General features: G+C 43.0%; 1 protein-coding gene across 4 annotated transcripts in view; it reads left to right on the forward strand.

Moving 5' to 3' along the window:
• Positions 1-18,780, forward strand: part of LOC135379003 (FH1/FH2 domain-containing protein 3-like) — a 246,977-nt gene that overhangs the window by 119,720 nt on the left and 108,477 nt on the right. Inside the window, exons 1-2 of one of the 4 annotated variants that reach the window (XM_064612227.1) lie at positions 3,581-4,153; positions 5,711-6,638. The exons of 1 other annotated variant lie outside the window; for it this stretch is intronic. In XM_064612227.1, coding sequence (XP_064468297.1) covers positions 3,620-4,153; positions 5,711-6,532 — 1,356 coding nt within the window. In that variant the 5' untranslated portion in view covers positions 3,581-3,619 and the 3' untranslated portion in view covers positions 6,533-6,638. Of the gene's footprint in view, positions 1-3,580; positions 4,154-5,710; positions 6,639-18,780 lie in introns of those variants that run through there. 2 more of the 4 variants (XR_010418667.1, XM_064612226.1) reach the window with 2 other exon arrangements.

Raw genomic sequence — 18,780 nt, forward strand, 5'->3', positions numbered from 1 at the left:
CACGGTTGAGTGGAATAACGGGACGGAACTACAGTTCTTGGATTTGTACATTAGAAGGTCGGATTCCCATTTCTGTTGGAGATACCAGCAAAGAACGGAAAAGCCTGTTTTGCCGTATGAGTCTTGCCAGTCAAAAACAGTAAAAAACAGCATCATAAAAAATGCTATAAGAAGGGCGTTAGACAACTCCTGTTGTCATGAGGTCATGAAGAGCGTCCGTCAGCAGATATTCAGGTTTGAGAAGTCAGGGTATCCCGATATTATACTTTACGATTCATGTAATCGTGTCATGACGGAGGTCGTTCAAAGAAAAACCAAAGAAACAGAATTAGAGAAGAATTTCGCGGTGATCCCATATGTGCATACTGCGTCACACAGGTTGAAAAAGCTAGGGAGAAAGTATGGGGTCAACGTGGTTTTCAGGAAAGGGGGCGCGCTGGCATCACTTCCCAGGAAAGTCAATAATCCAGAAGAACCGGAATGTACAATAAAACACAAAGCTCGGTTCACCGGTTGCAAACGGAATGTCGTGTACAAAATTCCTTTAGGTTGCAAGAAATTTTACATTGGGCAAACGCAGAGATGCGTCAACGTCAGGTTGCAGGAGCATGCCAGGCCAAGCTCCCAATATTCAACTTTAAAAGGTCACGTAAAAGATTGCGATGGTTGCAAAAAACAACCCCCAGATTATCGCGGAACGCAAATTCTTTTTCACGGGCATTGAAGAGGGAAGCTTCTTTATCAGGAGGCTAGGTACATTCGAGATAAAGGGGATAATTGCGTTAGTATGGCATCCATTGATTTCACCAAGAAAATAGAAGAATTTATCAACGCACGAAAGAAAAACAACAGATAGGCAAGCAGATTTAGAAGAACTTGTTTCTAGTGTATAGCGCTCTCTTTTGGTCGGTTTTTGCGGGGTGAGAGGGGTGTCACTGGTTTGCTCGAAAAAAATAAAATAAAATAAACTTCACTTGGTTGCAGTTCAGTGCCGGTCCTTGTCCTTTTATCCTCTGTCCTTGTCCTACCCAGCACTGGGGGTTTTTAATTGTTTTTAATTCAATATGAACCAACCAGCCCAAACGCTTACTCTGCTGCAATATAGCATATGCTGAAGGGCACTCACTAGGAGGGCATTGGCAAAGTCCAAAGGCAATGTCTTAATTAACTTTCATTAATTAACTTTTTAATTATAAGAGCAACAAAGTTGTCACAATGACAACATCTGTGCTCTTTCTCCCTCTCACATTGGGGGTGAAGGAAAGACGCGTCATCTACGAAGCGCAATGAACAAAGTAAAGAAAAAAAAATGGCGTTCCTTCACAATTTTGTGCGGCCGATCTATCGAACGGATTTTTGTTCTGAAAACGGCTACGATATCAGGTGGACTGAAAGGAACAGATGTTCTCATTTGGACAACTTTGTAGCTTTTATAATTAAAAAGTTAATTAATGAAAGTTAACTAAGACATTGCCTTTGGACTTTGCTAATGCCCTCCTAGGGAGTGCCCCTTCAGCATATGCTATATTGCAATTGATTTAATCTTGGAAAAAGTGTTATATATATATTTTGAAAAAATATGTTCACAGTTAGCTGGGACACCCCGTATGTCTTTGGAATAGCAGATTATAGGAGACTGACTTCTCCTAGGTTGGAGTGAAGCGCATTAGCGGATGTTTTTTTTTTTTTTTTCGTCCTTCCCTGGTGAGTGTACAGTATCAGTACTTTTGTTTTTCCCCTGCACGGGGTATTCTCCTTTTCGCCCCCTAGAAGAGTATTCCCGTTGTAAATGTCGACGACGCTTTGCGAGCTTGAAAAGTGTTTAGCAGGGTAGAGAAAAACCGGTCTGAAGTTTAATGTGTGCTCTGTAAATTGCTGGGGATAGAAAACGTGTGAAACGTGTTTGGAACATCCACACGCTTAACTTAACCGTGGTTGTGTGCTTAGTATATATGGCTGTGTCAATTGAAAGGTCTTACACGAGCACGTTTGCGCCCCCTGTCAGGCACACAGAGTATACTTCGGACTTTTGCAGAGATTTATGGAAGATAATAAAATGTTATTTCCTGAACCAGTACTGCGTCTTGTAACGTTATTCGTTTGTCTCCTAATTATATAATTATTTATTTTCTGTGTGTGTGTGTGTTTTACATTGTGAAGAGAAATCATTGTGCCACAATGTGATTGGTCCCTTGACCGCCAATCTAGCCCATCAACAGTCTCCCCTGAAAGCATTTAAACTTAATTACGCTTAACTTTTTTTGGACACTTTAGGACTTAGATCCTTGCCAAGAGGAGACTCACTATTCAATTTCAGTTTTCAATTAATCGTTCATATTCATTTTCAATTTCATTTCACCGCAGCTGCCACCAGCAATGGGGTACAATATCGCCCCTGGCGTTGAAACCCTACAATCGCCAACGTCAAATGAAGTTGGTGTTGAGTTGTTATTCCCTGTTTTCTGTGAAAAATTCAATGCAGGTTCACTTCAGTGCAAATAACTGTTTCAAAAATAGTCCGAATGTCGGGAATAGTCATATTTATTGCGTAAAATACACACTGGCACACGCAACATTTAAAACGCATTAAAATGGTGTTTCGGAATCCGTTCTGATTCCATCATCAGAATGGCATGCGAGCGCCTGATCTGATCTGATAAGATAAGATAAGATAAGATATCTTACCCAGGGTAAACCGTCGGTGCGTACGCAAACAATTGGAATCCTGGTACATCAAACAGACACAGGGAGCCATCAGCAAACACCCCGGGCCACTGCCTGACTGCTACGACCCCTTGGTACTTAAATGGGCTGGGGCGGGCGAAACGTAATTTTAAAACGTTTTAAATGTTGTGTGTGTTGTTCAACTAGGGTCCGTGGTCAATACACCATTTCTGCGTACGCGTATGCGCATGCCCAACCGCATCTGGTGGCGGCCGCCATATGTGAAAACTGTGGTGGGGGCGAGTTGGCGACGTTTTTTCTCGCAATGCCTATGATGTGTCAACTGCTGAAACATGAGAGGCATAAATGTCGGTGTATGGTTCTTCCGTTTCCCACTGTAAAGGCATCACGCAATAAAGCGGGACCTTTGCATTCACGCCGCTGGGCGCGTGAAGAAAGATGGTTTCGTGTGGATGACGAGGAACAACTCAAGTGTCATGCTCTCCGTCCCCATCATCTTTCTCTTTGCCTGTGTGTGCGCATGCGCTTCGAAGCTTTCGCAGTGCCTGTATTGTGTTGCGTGAAACTGTACGAGCGTCGCCATGATAGTTGGCATAAAAGCAACGCGTGTTATGAATATGCCTTAACAAGCTCTCGTACAGTTTTTGGGGTGCATCACGTGCTATGTGCTTCCACAGGATCAGGCTATACCATTGAAAACAAATGTCATCCTCCTATATTAGCAAAAAAAATGCCAGCTCCACCCACGTGGTGTTGATTTGCCATCATTGCTTCGTCGTCTTCTCATCATGTCATCTCTTTCCGCCAGGAGCGACGCGTGGAAATGGTCCATTTTCCTATGGATATGTGTCACATCAAGAAAAAGACGAAAAATGTCCGATGGTCTATCCTCGTGCTCTGTGCTCGCGTTCCCGTCTGCGTTCTGACAGCAGCAATGCTTGCCCCTCTGCTCGCATTCGTCTTCCTTAGCCCGGACTTTCTCATCTCTGCGGTGATGACTGCCCTGCTTCCAGATCATCTCATCCACACATCGAACCATAGCGAAGCCGTTAATGAGACTAGCATGGACATGGACCAATATCAAGGAGCGCTGTTAACCACCGTGCAGTTGGACATGAAGCAGGGACGTCCGTACATCGTCCTTCTCCTCAAAGAGCCTAAAGACGTCCGGTGGACCACCGTCAACGCGCACGAGGAAAGTATAGCCAAACGTGACGTCGTCGCCAAGTACTCTCCTCTTGCGGACTATGGCCAATACGTCTACGATGAGGGCGACGTTAAGTCCTCCGGCCGGACTGTTGGTAAACTGCCGCGTGTCTTGCAAAGAGTTGGAATGAAGTTGAAGGCGTTATGGAGAAGCCTTGGCTTTCAAAAACAAGACAAGGTTACAAGAATATTATCTGCAGATTCCCCGACGGCTGATCACAGAAGGGTGAAACGGCACAAACAAACCTCGGCGGGCGATGACGTAAGTTAAGGACGTCACAATTTTAGGCACGCTTCCTGCTAACTTAGAGTCTGTATCGCATAGGCGATGAAGAATTGTAGTACGCTGGACACAGTTCCTCAACAACACCGACTATCCTCTGGATGTACGAATAATGTCCTAACGGTTTCGTATGTCCGGTGGATATATGATGGATATCCGTAGGACGTATTAATCTGTTACGACATTATTCGTACATCCAGAGGATAGTCGGTGTTGTTGGGGTTGAGCACCGCATCCCCAATAGGACTGTCGGGTCCGTCATCACCGATTCCGAAACTATAGTACCCTCTTACTTCCCGTTCATCACCGAAAACGAACTCGAAAGTCCGACGCGAATTAGTGAGGTAGTTTTTGTGCCATTTGAGGTTACGCATGGCAGAGGGAGACGTCGGATATTGAGTGTACATGATGAGTTTTCGTCTCTGGAAATCGAAGAAAACGTCACACGGACAAATCCAATGAGGGAACGCCCTCTGGCGAACGATGGGAGGGCGGACGTCTGTAGATTGCCGAGAGTCTGTGGCCATCTCACGGAATGTCATTCCAAGGTTCTCATACGGCCGGGAACATGACACCATATTCCATGGTTGGGACAGAGTTCGCACACTGATAAACGAAAGTGGGCGCATTTATCGGCATTCTGTTGTGCGAACGAAAAGCAAACGAGCTCGAAGACAATCGCCTGCGCTGCGCCAGCACGACCTAGATAACAAAGCTTGCGCGATCGCTCGTCGACGTGACGCAACATTAAGAGCCAACCAATCCGGGTCGTGTTCTGAACGGTCATAGCCAATCACGAATAGCAGGTGAGCTGCCAGCATTTGCGGGTTCCTGAATTCGCAGAACGGTGAATCGCAGTAGCAGACGAATTCCAACTATGGGGAATTCCGACTCGAAAACGGAGAGGAGGCAATACGCAGGCTTTCTCTGTCTAGGTGGTGTTTGCATCGCGCCACTGGTGTGCCTGGCCTACGTCATAATGATATCACCCACGCTGGAGCTTCAATGGCCGCTGAGGCAGCACGAATATTTAAAACTCGTTTTTTTTTTTTTACATGTGCGCTGTTTTCAAGGGAAACATGGCGAACTAGACTGTGAAACGTTGCAAAACATTATCGCATCGGTCTCGTAGATGTTTCCGAATCCCGAACACAATCTTATTTTGATATTACTGCCTGGACTACGTCCACGTGACCCCGTCCGACGGCTCCACACCTGGCAGGGAGACATTGTACATTTCGCGGCCCCCATGAGTCCTGGTTTTTAGAGTTCTGGTCCCCAATTTTTAGAGTTCTGGGCCGACTTGAGGACCGCAACACACGTCTTCAAATTGTGCTCGAAAACTCGACTCTCCTAAGACAGCACATGCTGTGGTAAGATTCAAGCACACAAGCTCTCAATACTTAATATGACCTTCGTAGCATCGCCAGCACCTTTTAGGCCCTATTTCGTGTTGTGAATGAAAAAGCGGCACATAGCGGCAAACAATGGTTTGCGACATTTCGAAATATCCTGACCCTTCACTGTCGTTCGCAGAGCCACTCCCAAGCACATGGCCTACTCGCGGACGGCGGCGGACCCCAAGGTGCCTTCGACGCTTACAGAGGAAACCTAACAAGAGACGGCGTCATACCTCACTTCTTGACCGACGCACCGAAGCAACTGATCAACGTCGACTACGGCTACGGCCGCAAGATCCGAATGGGCAATTTTTTCGTAGCTCAACGACTCTGGCTGGAACCCTTGAACGTTTCTTTCCCCATGGAAGAAGGGAACCTGTACACGCTCCTTCTTACGGACATCACCTTCATGTTCTGGCAGTATTGGCTGGTGGTGAACATCGTCACCGAGGACGTGTACTCTGGCGACGAACTGATCCTCTACAGCGGTCCCTTTCCAACCTCTGGACGTCCACACACTCTGGTCTTCCTCCTCTACTCTCAGGGGACTCGAGTCATCGACATTGCACAGTTCAAGACGGAAACGGGCTACGACCTGGCCACCAGAGACCCCAGAGTGTTTGTGCAAGAGTGGAATCTGGGCGAACCAATCGCGATCAATTATTTCTTGACGGACGCCGTGCGGGATGACGTCAGGGCAATGTTGATAAACCACAGCGAAGATAAGAAGAGGAAGAAAAGGCGGGAAGAAATTTTGAAACGGAGGAAGACCAAGGAACCTTTGCTGGAGGCCAAAGGAGACACAGAAGCTGAGCTGAAGCAGCCGGAAGAAGCTAATGGCGGCCATATTCTTGAATTGTGGTGGCCGCTGTTGCTGATGTGTTTTATAGATGAATATTGGATGTATGCTTGTGTGTTCTTCACGCATACCATGGTGTACTATGGGGCGTTACGGTGACCGGGCCTGGAGGACCCTGTTAGCATTCGTGTTTAAATAATACGTTACGGTCTCTCGTACGTGACGAAATATGTTTTCCCCCTTGTTACTTGTGCACCCAGGTGTGTCTTAAGGATCAGTATTGGGACCATTAATGTTTCTCACTAATGCATAAAAACGGTGTTGGTGTTACTGATGAAGTTAAGCCGCTTACATAGGACTTTTTGCGGATGACTTTTCATGAAATGGATTTTCTTGGCAGAAATATCGTAATACTGTAACACAATGCTGTGAGACGTGGCTAAAGATCAATAGTAATGAGCAAAATGCGTCTGCATAACAGTCGTGACTTCATTACGTGGGGTACGTTTTGTTCACATGTTTTGGCACGAAGTACCTGTTCGCTATGTACCGAATATCTTCGATGGGACAACGGTAAGGTTGCAGTGTAAGTTACGTTAGTAGTAAATGGGCAGGCCGAGGCTACAGGTATGATAAACTACGGCACCCCCGCAAGGGCAGCGCTACCGTCGCGCCGACTTTTTTTCGCGATTTTTTCCCGTGCGCCGCAGACGGCGCTCGGTGGAGGCTCTTACCAGTGGGCGGAGCGTGGCCGGAGGGCTGCGTGCGCGATTACCCGCTGACATTTTTCATTCTGGGCCGAATTCTTTCGTCATTTTTCAATCTGTGCCGAATTCAATCGCAATTTTTTCCAGCTACAACAGGTGTGCAGTAGCCTGTTTACATGCAAAGGATAGCCATACACAAAAGTACAAGTGAAAATATATTTATTAAAGTCATTAGTGTCAGAAATTATGTTATGACTCCGTGTGAAGGAGAAAAACACACCCAAAAAAACCTGATGCAGAAGAAACACAATACACGTAACAAAGAATATGCTTATTACGCTGTCCGGGTGCATACCAGCGGGCCGACGGGGCTGAGCGTGACCTTATCGTTGTGCACCCTGGGCCGACTTCTCTGGCGATTTTTCTGCCTGGGCCGACTTCGTTCGCGTATGTTTTCCCGCTTATCGGCGGGCGGTGCGTGTGCGGAGGGTTGTCCGCGTGCTTATCGGCGGGGGGAGAGCTACGTGCGCGTTTACCCTCTCACATTTTTCAGCCTGGGTCGATTTCTTTCGTCATTTTTCAATCTGTGCTTGGGCCGACTTCCCTCACAATTTTTTCCGGTACAACAGTTGTGCAGTGGGCTGTTTACATGCAAGTATAGCCATACACAAAAGTACAAGTCAAAATATATTTGTTAAAATCAATAGTGCAAGGAATTATGCTGTGACTCTATGTGGTGGAGAGAAACCCAGCCAAAAAACCTGAGGCAAAAGAAACACAATACACGTAACAACAATTATACTTATTACAGGCATGATGCAATAGCATTGAATAGGTAACACAGATCAAACACAATATTTTTTATTAACTGTAATCATACACACAAGTTTTCAATGAATCAGAAGTGATAACACATTTAATCAAAGAAAATGTTCTTAATCAATACGATTACAATCAAAATTACAAGTTTTATTATAAAAAGTCTGAGATGTGAGAACCTGATAGATGTAAGTAATTTCGAGCACCGTTTATATTAATAGCTAATAGCTAAGTTTAATATTCCAATAGCTAAGTTTAATATTCCAATATGACATAAATAATCAGTTTATTATGAAGTGAATAGCGCAGACATAAGGAAATAATTCGAATCAACACATAGCATTAATATAGAACAAACCATCCAACATGTAGGGAAATAATAGCTACACCATATCAAAACGAGAAACGGACACCACATTTAATCAAAGAAGATATTCTTAATCAATATGATTACAAACAAAATTACAAGTTGTATTATAAAAAGTCTAATATTCCTATACCTGAAAACAATCATTGCAATAGCGGGAAGTTCCGATAGTTGTATGTAATTAACTGTGAACGGCAGAGACCCTGGAAGACCATGGGACACGAACACAAGAGGAAATAAAATCTATACCACTACAAAGAAGTTATTCTTAATCAAAACAACAGAGGAGAATAATCTAACATTTTAACTATCATAAAATAATCCTCGTGACATGATCGAAACGAACACTATACAATTGTCATTCTAAGAGACGCTAAAAACATTACTTTGTTTTATCAACAGAGAAAATAGATATGTTAAAAATGAACTTCATCACATAGCACACTCCTAGCCAACAACCAGATCTGATTATATCTGCCCTGATTTGTTGAAGACGGGTGCCGAGAGATGTATGTAATTAATTGTGAACAGCACAGACCCTGGGAGACTATGAGACACGAACACAAGAAGAAATAATATCTATACCACTACAAATAATCTATCATTTTAACTATCATAAAATCATCCTCGTGACATAATCTAATTGAACACTATACAATTTTCATTCTAAGAGACGCTAAAAGCTTTAGTTTGTTTTATCAACACAGAAAATAGATCTGTTAAAAATGAACCTCACCACATAGCGCGCCCCTAGCCAACGACCAGGTCTGATTATATATGCGCTGATTTGTTGAAGACGGGTGCCGATAGATGTGTGGAATACCACGGAACACGAGCGACACGAACACGAGAGGAAATAAAATCTATACCACTACAAAGAAGATATTCTTAATCAATACGATTACAATCAAATTACAAGTTGCATTATAAAAAGTCTAATATTCCTACACGTGAGAACCATCATTGCAATAGCCTGAATATCTGTCACAACATTTCGAGCGCAATTCCAACATTGCACAACTTTTAATTTCTTATTAAGTGAATAGCATAGATGTAAGGAAATGACGAGAAACAACACAATCAACAGCTACAATTAATAGAGAGCCAAACTTGCGCACAATCCAGCACATAGAGAAATAATAGCTAATCAATCTATCAAAAGGAGAAATATTACAATATAGCACAGACTTAACGCTGAAGAACAGGGGAACACTCTAAGCGGCGACATGTAAACAACAACAGAGGAAAATAATCTATCATTGAACCATCATAAAATCGAACAATATACAATTTTCATTCTAACAAACACTACGAACCTTGATGGAGGTATCCAAGACATAGAAAATATGCACTGTTTTCATCTCGGTTTTCACTCTTTTCCTCAAAGCCGGGAGACTTTATGTCTGTATCTATATGACCAAGCTCCCATGCTTTATCACTCAAAGGGTTGGGGGCTATATTCCTTCGTCCAGCAAACAGGACGTTCTAGAGCTCATAATATAAGATAGTTCAAAGGCGATATATTTTATTGTGCAGCGCAAATAGATGTTGATAATATTATCGGGGATCACTATCTTTTCGTATCCTTTCCTTGAAATGGAAGTCTTTTGTCAAAGTGGTTGACAAGTCGACTAAGTTTGTACAGATGCGATATTGTTATTGAACATGTAGAGAAAGTCCAATTATTAAATGGTAGCAACAATACTCAATCAAAAAACGAGAAACAAATTTAATTACATCAATTTTTGTAATATCTTTCAACAGAAAGTTCTATATGGATGAACCACACAGAAAAATCAAACGTGAAACACAACTCAGAAATATGAGGCATTCCCAACTCAGATATTATTTTTACTTATCTCAATCGAGTGAACAATTGAAACAAATACGACACAATTAATACATCATGCATACGTAATGTCAAACTCATAGAATATCAGTCGAACCTGAAACAAAACAATAAGTAGTTCAGACAAATCATTTCTAAGCAAGCAGCGTGAATACACCGTAGAATCTGTACAGAAACTTGTCATTTTCAATGAATAAACATGATCAACTAGTAGATTCAAGCGATAAAATGTGATGAAACCCCGCGACCCCCAACACTAACATCAAGTTAGAGAGGGACGGCCTCTAGTATGGCCTTGTACATAGAATCATTGAAAGCGCACATTTTTTCTTACTCATCACATCTTTTTGTAAATCAATTTCCATAATTCTCATGGCATGTGGATATTAATAACATTCTAAAAAATTTTAATCACTAAAATGAGCATAGATATGCTTTTAATTAAGTGTAGACGCGCACTTGAAAACAGAAGAGACAATTGTTCTACATTGAAAAGATGGACAGATTTTGTACTCGCTACCATAAGTCATGGGAGGACATGATAAAACACTGCTCCGAAAAGGAAGGGCCGCGAAACGATTCCATTATCGCTGCATTTCAATACGTCCTAGACATGGTCGTATTCGGAGATATGGTACAAACTACAGAAATTAAGATGCAAGAATTTATATGCCGAATCTACAATACTTATAAAAATATCTGCACATCAACGTCGGAAGGGCCACTGGGATTGATGGCGGAGTTTTTGAGATTTGCTAACGAAGAATTGAGATACACTAGACCAGATGTAATTGCAATCATTGCAATGGGCATTGCGTTCATCAAGAAAGCAGTCAGATCAAATTATCATATACAAGCGGTCTATATCGCACGGTTCATTACGGATTTGTTGAAATTACACACATATGAGATGGAAAGTACATAAAATCTTATCATGTGATATGTTCCACTACCAGTCAGTGATGTCGAATGAACAGAAGTTCAATATTGTTGTGCAAGGTCTGATGTATCATCACTTATTGAAACTCAACAAACATATCAATTGCGGTGGACCACCGGATGATTTTCATCTAATACTCTCTTGTACGCCATTCAAGAATCTTCATACAAAGAAAGGAAACATCAATAAGCGACTGTGCAAGTTCGTCGCGACGAAGTGCAAGTTGTTGAAGCAATACAAACACGGCGACAACATATCACCTGCGTTAATCAACGCTTGATTCATGCGCCCAATAATCAGAATAAACTACTTGATGTCTTCGGAATTCATGAATCAAGACAACAAACGAAAACTTCAGAGTTTGGAATAGAATTGTAATTTATCGTAATAAACAAGCATATAATTGAAATAATCATTGTAATGTATTCTACACGTCGCAACGAAAACAGCTGATGATTAGATTGAAGATTGCTAAGGAGACGAATATTCCACACTGTGTGCAAAAATTCCAATATGGAATCAGAGCTAGCCATCAAATAGGTTTTACTCAACTACACTCTGTACAACTTCATCACCCAAAGGATAGAATTGCCGAAGAAGGATCGGCCATTGAAATTTAGAGGCATGATACATCAGTCCATGATTACAAAAAAGGATCACTAATCTCTTGTGAAAACTTATCATATTTCATGAATTAGATTCTACACTGCATGTATATTTCTCAATCAGTTGCACTAGCCCAGACGGAGTAAAGAAGAAGAAAAGGCGTCTTTGACAAGCAACTCGATTGGAGTGCGGAATAAATAAATAAATAATTTCGTCAACACAGTTGTCCGTTTGTATGACTGGACAGGAAAAATGAGCCGTCCAAGATAAGGCAAAACGGGAAATCAGACAAGATAACTGATTGCGGCGGGATAAGTCAAAGCGTTCGCGACAACTTTTGCAATCGCATTCGGTTCAGTGCCTGCGAGATAATACGAAGCCTTCGCAAAAAGCGAATCTATTATCAAATGCCGCGATGCAAATGGAGGATTTTACAAGCATGATGTGCAGGCGAAGTCTACATTTCTAATCATGTAATCTTCCTAACACACGGCACACAAACGTATATGAAATAATTTCCAAGTGGCAATCAGATTTTGGGAGAAACGGGGGGGGGGGATATGTATTTATTGAATGGAAAGGTCTGCCAGACGAAGGTCGGCATGCTATTCCATTAAAAAAAAGAAAAAGAGAAAAGGGAACGAAGAATAAATAGAAACAAAAGGACGAATAGGAAAAGGTGAGTCTCCGTAAAAAGGAGGAAAAACAAAAACGAAAAGAAAGAAGGGAAAAAGAAAACTATAGCAAAGAAGAAAGAGAAAAAAAAAAGAAGAAAGAAAACGAAGGTGAGACTCCTGGAGCGCGCAGCTCAGAGCTTAGAGGCCAGGCCAGTGCACTTCAGAAAGTGCAGTACAGCAGTTGTGACGGCCCACTGTTGTTGCTGAGGCACAGGGCCAAGAAGTACGGCCAGCGTGAGCTGGTTGGTTGGGAGAAACGGATCAGACATCCGCCATCAGAAATTGGACATTATGAATGCATGATGTATTAATTGTGTCGTACTTGTTTCAATTGTTCACTCGATTGAGATAAGTAAAAATAATATCTGAGTTGGGAATGCCTCATATTTCTGAGTTGTGTTTCACATTTGATTTTTCTGTGTGGTTCATCTATATAGAACTTTCTGTTGCAAGATATTACAAAAATTGATGTAATTAAATTTGTTTCTCGTTTTTTGATTGAGAATTGTTGCTACCATTTAATAATTTGGACTTTCTCTACATGTTCAATAACAATATCGCATCTGTACAAACTTAGTCGACTTGTCAACTACTTTGAGGAAAGATTTCCATTTCAAGGAAAGGATACGAAAAGATAGTGATCCCCGATAATATTGGAATGTTGGAATTGCGCTCGATATGTTATGACAGATATTCAGGCTAAATGGTTCTCACGTGTAGGAATATTAGACTTTTAATAATATAACTTGTCATTTGATTGTAATCATATTGATTAAGAATATCTTCTTTGTAGTGGTATAGATTTTATTTCCTCATGTGTTCGTGTTGTTCGTGTTCCGTGGTATTCCACACATCTATCGGCATGCATCTAGGGGCGTGCTATGTGGTGAAGTTCATTTTTAACATATCTATTTTCTGTGTTGATAAAACAAAGTAAAGCTTTTAGCGTCTCTTAGAATAAAAATTGTATAGTGTTCGATTAGATCATGTCACGAGGATGATTTTATGATAGTTAAAATGTCTATAGTGTTCGATTAGATTATGTCACGAGGATGATTTTATGATAGTTAAAATGATAGATTATTTGTAGTGGTATAGATTTTATTTCCTCTTGTGTTCGTGTCTCATAGTCTTCCAGGGTCTGTGCTGTTCACAATTCATTACATACATCTATCGGCACCCGTCTTCAACAAATCAGGGCAGATATAATCAGATCTGGTTGTTGGCTAGGAGTGTGCTATGTGATGAAGTTCATTTTTAACATATCTATTTTCTCTGTTGATAAAACAAAGTAATGTTTTTAGCGTCTCTTAGAATGAAAATTGTATAGTGTTCATTTAGATCATGTCACGAGGATGATTTTATGATAGTTAAAATGTTAGATTATTCTCCTCTGTTGTTTTGATTAAGAATAACTTCTTTGTAGTGGTATAGATTTTATTTCCTCTTGTGTTCGTGTCCCATGGTCTTCCAGGGTCTCTGCTGTTCACAGTTAATTACATACAACTATCGGAACTTCCCGCTATTGCTATGATTGCTCTCAGGTGTAGGAATATTAGACTTTTGATATTACAACTTGTAATTTTCTTTGTAATCATATTGATTAAGAATATCTTCTTTGATTAAATGTGGTGTCCGTTTCTCGTTTTGATATGGTGTAGCTATTATTTCCCTACATGTTGGATGGTTTGTTGTATATTAATGCTATGTGTTGATTCGAATTATTTCCTTATGTCTGCGCTATTCACTTCATAATAAACGGATTATTTATGTCATATTGGAATATTAAACTTAGCTATTGTGCTCGAAATTACTTACATCTATCAGGTTCTCACATCTCAGACTTTTTATAATAAAACTTGTAATTTTGATTGTGATCGTATTGATTAAGAACATTTTCTTTGATTAAATGTGTTATCACTTCTGATTCATTGAAAACTTGTGTGTATGATTACAGTTAATAAAAAATATTGTGTTTGATCTGTGATACCTATTCAATGCTATTGCATCATGCCTGTAATAAGTATAACTGTTGTTACGTGTATTGTGTTTCTTTTGCTTCAGGTTTTTTGGCTGGGTTTCTCTCCACCACATAGAGTCACAGCATAATTCCTTGCACTATTGATTTTAATAAATATATTTTCACTTGTACTTTTCTGTATGGCTATCCTTTGCATGTAAACAGCCTACTGCACACCTGCTGTAGCTGGAAAAAATTGCGATTGAATTCGGCACAGATTGAAAAATGACGAAAGAAGTCGGCCCAGTATGAAAAATGTCATCGCTCACGCAGCCCTCCGGCCACGCTCCGCCCACTGGTAAGAGCCTCCACCGAGCGCCGCCTGCCGCGCACGGGAAAAAATTGGGAAAAAAAGTCGGCGCGACGGTCGCGCTGCCCTGACGGGGGTGCCGTAGTTTCTCATCCCTGTAGCCTCGGCCTGCCTATTTACTACTTACGTTCATTGATCCTGCCACGGAAACATCGGCACGACTGGTCCAAACACCGCGGACTTAGATTTATTAGCAGTTACTGGTTTAGGAGGCACCACAACAGAAACTGCTTACTCTGAAATGACTAATGTAATGCAAGGAAACAAAAACATCTGAACTACAAAATATAATGACGTCAACAGCAATGACAGCAGGTTTAGCACACTCAAACGGCGATATCATGATCTGTGCGACTCTCAGTTAGATAATCAAATTCCGCAGAAGACAAGGCGGGGAGCTGACTCAATTGGCACCATGCTGAAAAACATTGAGGTTCCCTTTGGCAGCCTAAACCAATAATGTCACACCAACTACCGCAACTTTGCACTTTGGTAAATGGCAATTCTGATTGACTTTTCCAATTATTTCGCGTTGAGAAGCTGTTAGCGATTAGCTTGAGACAAGTTGGCTGTCCCAGATGCTGTCACTGCGGTGCTCTAGAGGATCCTCCCCGTGGTATGCAGGCAATGCTCCATCGATTACGCACGGGATCTGCGTTCACGAACTCGCAACTGTTCAAGATCGGCTCCAGGGAGGACTCCAGTTGCGGACACTGTAATCTTCTGGAGACTATCGCGCATATCCTGACAGAATGCCGTGCATACCATACTATGCGGAACTCATTTTCCCCACGCCAGGCCTGGTATACTGACGGACGTCCCCTTCCCCGAAGGTTCTTGTGCGGAACGACTTTCAAAAACTCGCGGCCTCGTGCGCTTTCTTCGAGAAACGGGCCTAGCGGAAAGACCACTCTAGTGCACGTCTCACCTCCAGTGTGCCTCCGTCCCATCAGTATCGGTCATGCTGCCTATCCATCACTTTGAAGTCCTCAACTCCCCTCTTCCACTTTTCTTTTTTTTTTTTGCTGTAGTCGTGACGATGCCCACTTGAGTGCGGCCAAGAACGGCAAGCTACCTCGACACCCCCGCTCTAGAGTACCCGGAGCGCATTCTTCATCATTGCTCCCATTACGAACCTTCTTGAAGCGCCATCTCTCATGGTCTCGTAGTCAGGCAGACTCTCGTCGCCTTCTTCCTGTAAGAATTGCTTGGTCCCCGGCCGAATGCAGCCCACCAACGCTCTGCGATAAACGCTCTTTTGACCTTTTTGCACACATTAGGACTTCGATCCTTATTGCGAAGTGGCCCACCATTTCATTCCTCACATCACCATCAGCAATGGGGTAGAGTATTGCCTCTGACGATAAAACCCCTACTCATCGTCTTAAAATAAAGTGGTGGTGCTTGTAATAAGTATCCTCGGTATAATGCTTAATCAGGGTTGCCGCTGTGGGCCGCGTCTCCTACGGCTGCACACAAGGTTAAGATGTTACAACGTGTAAAAAAAGCGATTGACTAATCCTAGAAAAATGGAAAATCTGGCGGTCTGAGAAATGTTGATAGAAGCCGACGCCTCGAGTCGGGAGAAAGCAGATACGTTCATCGAGTTCTTGAACTGTGTCCACAAGGTCCTATACGAACGGTTTGCGGACGTGACGGGGGACTGAAATACCTCCACAGACCATTCGCCTCCCACCCACAAACGGTTCCCGGGTGACATGAGGACGGAGCAGCGTCTTTTGGCTGTTTTTGCCTTCTTGCGATAGGCTGTTTTACAGCTCTGACCGCTGAAGCAGAGGGGATTCGAAGAATCGCGTAATAAGAAGGAGGAATCGTGTACGGGTCTTCACGAAACAAGGGTTTTCCTACGAGTCAGTGTATCTCCAAATATGTTATCCACTAGAGCACAGCAACAGGCAAACTATGATTACGAGCTCTTAGTATACGTGCCCGGACTTGAGATCTGACTGAACTGATACAGCAGTGCAGTTTGAGCTCTTGATTCCGCAACACGGCAACCCTTCTCGTACGCAAAGGCGACAATCGCGAAATATCTGTTATCATCGACTTTAACGGTTTCTTTATTTCACTGATGCGATATTGTCCTGCATTGTGGAATTTATTGAATTGTATGTACCCTAAAGTGGAAAACGTCCATTTTTCTATTTAAACACAGTACAGAAAAGTGAGAATATTTGTTCACGCAGACTGAAGTATCCCGATAATGTTTTGCTGGAGGCGAACCTATCCGCTCCCATCCCTCGTCCCGTGTGAATGCTCGACGGGACGGGGACTCCTCCGTCCACGTGGCGTCACCGCGCCAAGCAGACTTATCCCGGGGATTCGTCCTTGGTGTGAACCCTCCCTTAGGATCACGGAATAAAACAAGACAGGAGGCGAATCTTGTCCCTTCCCCACAGTCCGATAAAGATAGCCGAACACCTTCAGGGTGACAGAAGATGACACCATCAGAGAGATAATTCATGCCACTTCCACCCTCTCTCTCCCGACAGAATATTTATCAGGCGTTGCGCTCGTGCTGGCTGCGCCGAGCAGTTTCATCTCCAGTCTTACTTTACTCCGTGGTTGCCATCCACACAATTTACACATAGGCAGTTTTACCACGGCCAAAAGGACGTCCGAATCAGATACTTAAAAAAATGACACGTTTTTGGTGCATCATAGCCGACACTTCGTCGTCTACAGTCGAGGGATGGCGCAGCGAGCGAAATGGTTTGCGCAGTCACCGCTTCACAACATTTTGGCGCTTGCTTGGAAATGCAGTACCGCTGATGTAACGTCTTCTTTTTGTGTTATTTTTGTTTTCTCTTGGCGCGCGACGGGTCAAGCGAAATCTTGTGCAAACATATGACCGCTCGTGCTCACCCAAGTCCAATATTGTAAACACGCATATCGCGCTCAGCTAGACGGAACAATTAGTGGCGCGGCTTTTGAATGCCCACAGGCTGTCCAGCTGTCTCCTGAAGTTCTTCGTCGATCTGTTGCTGTTCCGTGCTGTGTTGTTGTCGGGCGAAGGGTTAGTCACCAGTCGTTTCGTGTGATTTCTGCAATGCTTGCGCATATAATAAACCAAATCTCTCGTAGCACAAAAAAAAAAAACCTAGGTTGGACACGACGCGGTTGAAACAAGTTGGTGTCGGCATGTTATAGCCTACCGACATTACGCGGAAATTGCGAAACGAAACCGCAACCTGTTTTCTTTATTTCCTCTCACCCTGGGCTTACAAATTTCAGACCACGTTGTGGTGGTGCAAAAAGCTTCATTTACTTCCACAGTCAACGGAAATGAAATAAGTCTACAAAGAGGCTTGCTTAGAGTTTCCCACATCCTTGGACATCAGTGAAGGAGGAGGAGGAGAAAGGCAAAAGAGAAGACGAAAAGGGAAGAAAAGAAGGGTAGAGGACAAAAATATGTGTGCGTGGACCATACAGCTGCTTCGAACGTAAAGTGCGAATGGAGGGTTCCAGTTTGGTCGGGTATATAATTCGGGTCTGTTGTGCTCATCTTGGTCGTCACTAACCACGGCCCCAGACTTCGCCCAAGTACAGATCAGCATGCCGTGAACTGGGTCTCTGATGTCCCATTCGTCTGGAAGTGACCTTCAGCTCGTGGAGTGAGAGTATTTCATAACAGTTTGTCATTGTGAGTGTCATCTTGCCTATCCGCGCCGGAACTTGCAGAAATCCACTCTAGCTTTTTTTCTCGTCCTCGTCGAGGCTGCCGACATCACATGACCTTGTCTCGATTAGCAAAAGGCACACGGCACACTGATTACAATTCTTCTGGCTTAGCGTACTTCTTCTGTAATTGGGAACTCTAATTCGCATGCTTCGAGGATAGCGAGGATCAACAGGATCTGGCAGGAGGTAGTCGTTATAACGACTTCAGTCCACATATTTTGCACTGCAATGTTCACTGCGCAGTCCTTTCCTGCGTTCAGAAACCACTTCCATGTCCGCAAGTGTACAACTGAAAGGGTGATGAATTCCGAGCGCCTTGAAGCTCCTGAACAGATGCATTAGGTCCACAATCCGTCTCCCTTCTGTGGCACCGGATCCGTCTTCTGGCGGGCTTGATGACCCTCCCTCCA

Source organism: Ornithodoros turicata, chromosome 1 (assembly GCF_037126465.1).
Source record: "Ornithodoros turicata isolate Travis chromosome 1, ASM3712646v1, whole genome shotgun sequence".
Lineage (NCBI taxonomy): Eukaryota > Metazoa > Arthropoda > Arachnida > Ixodida > Argasidae > Ornithodoros > Ornithodoros turicata.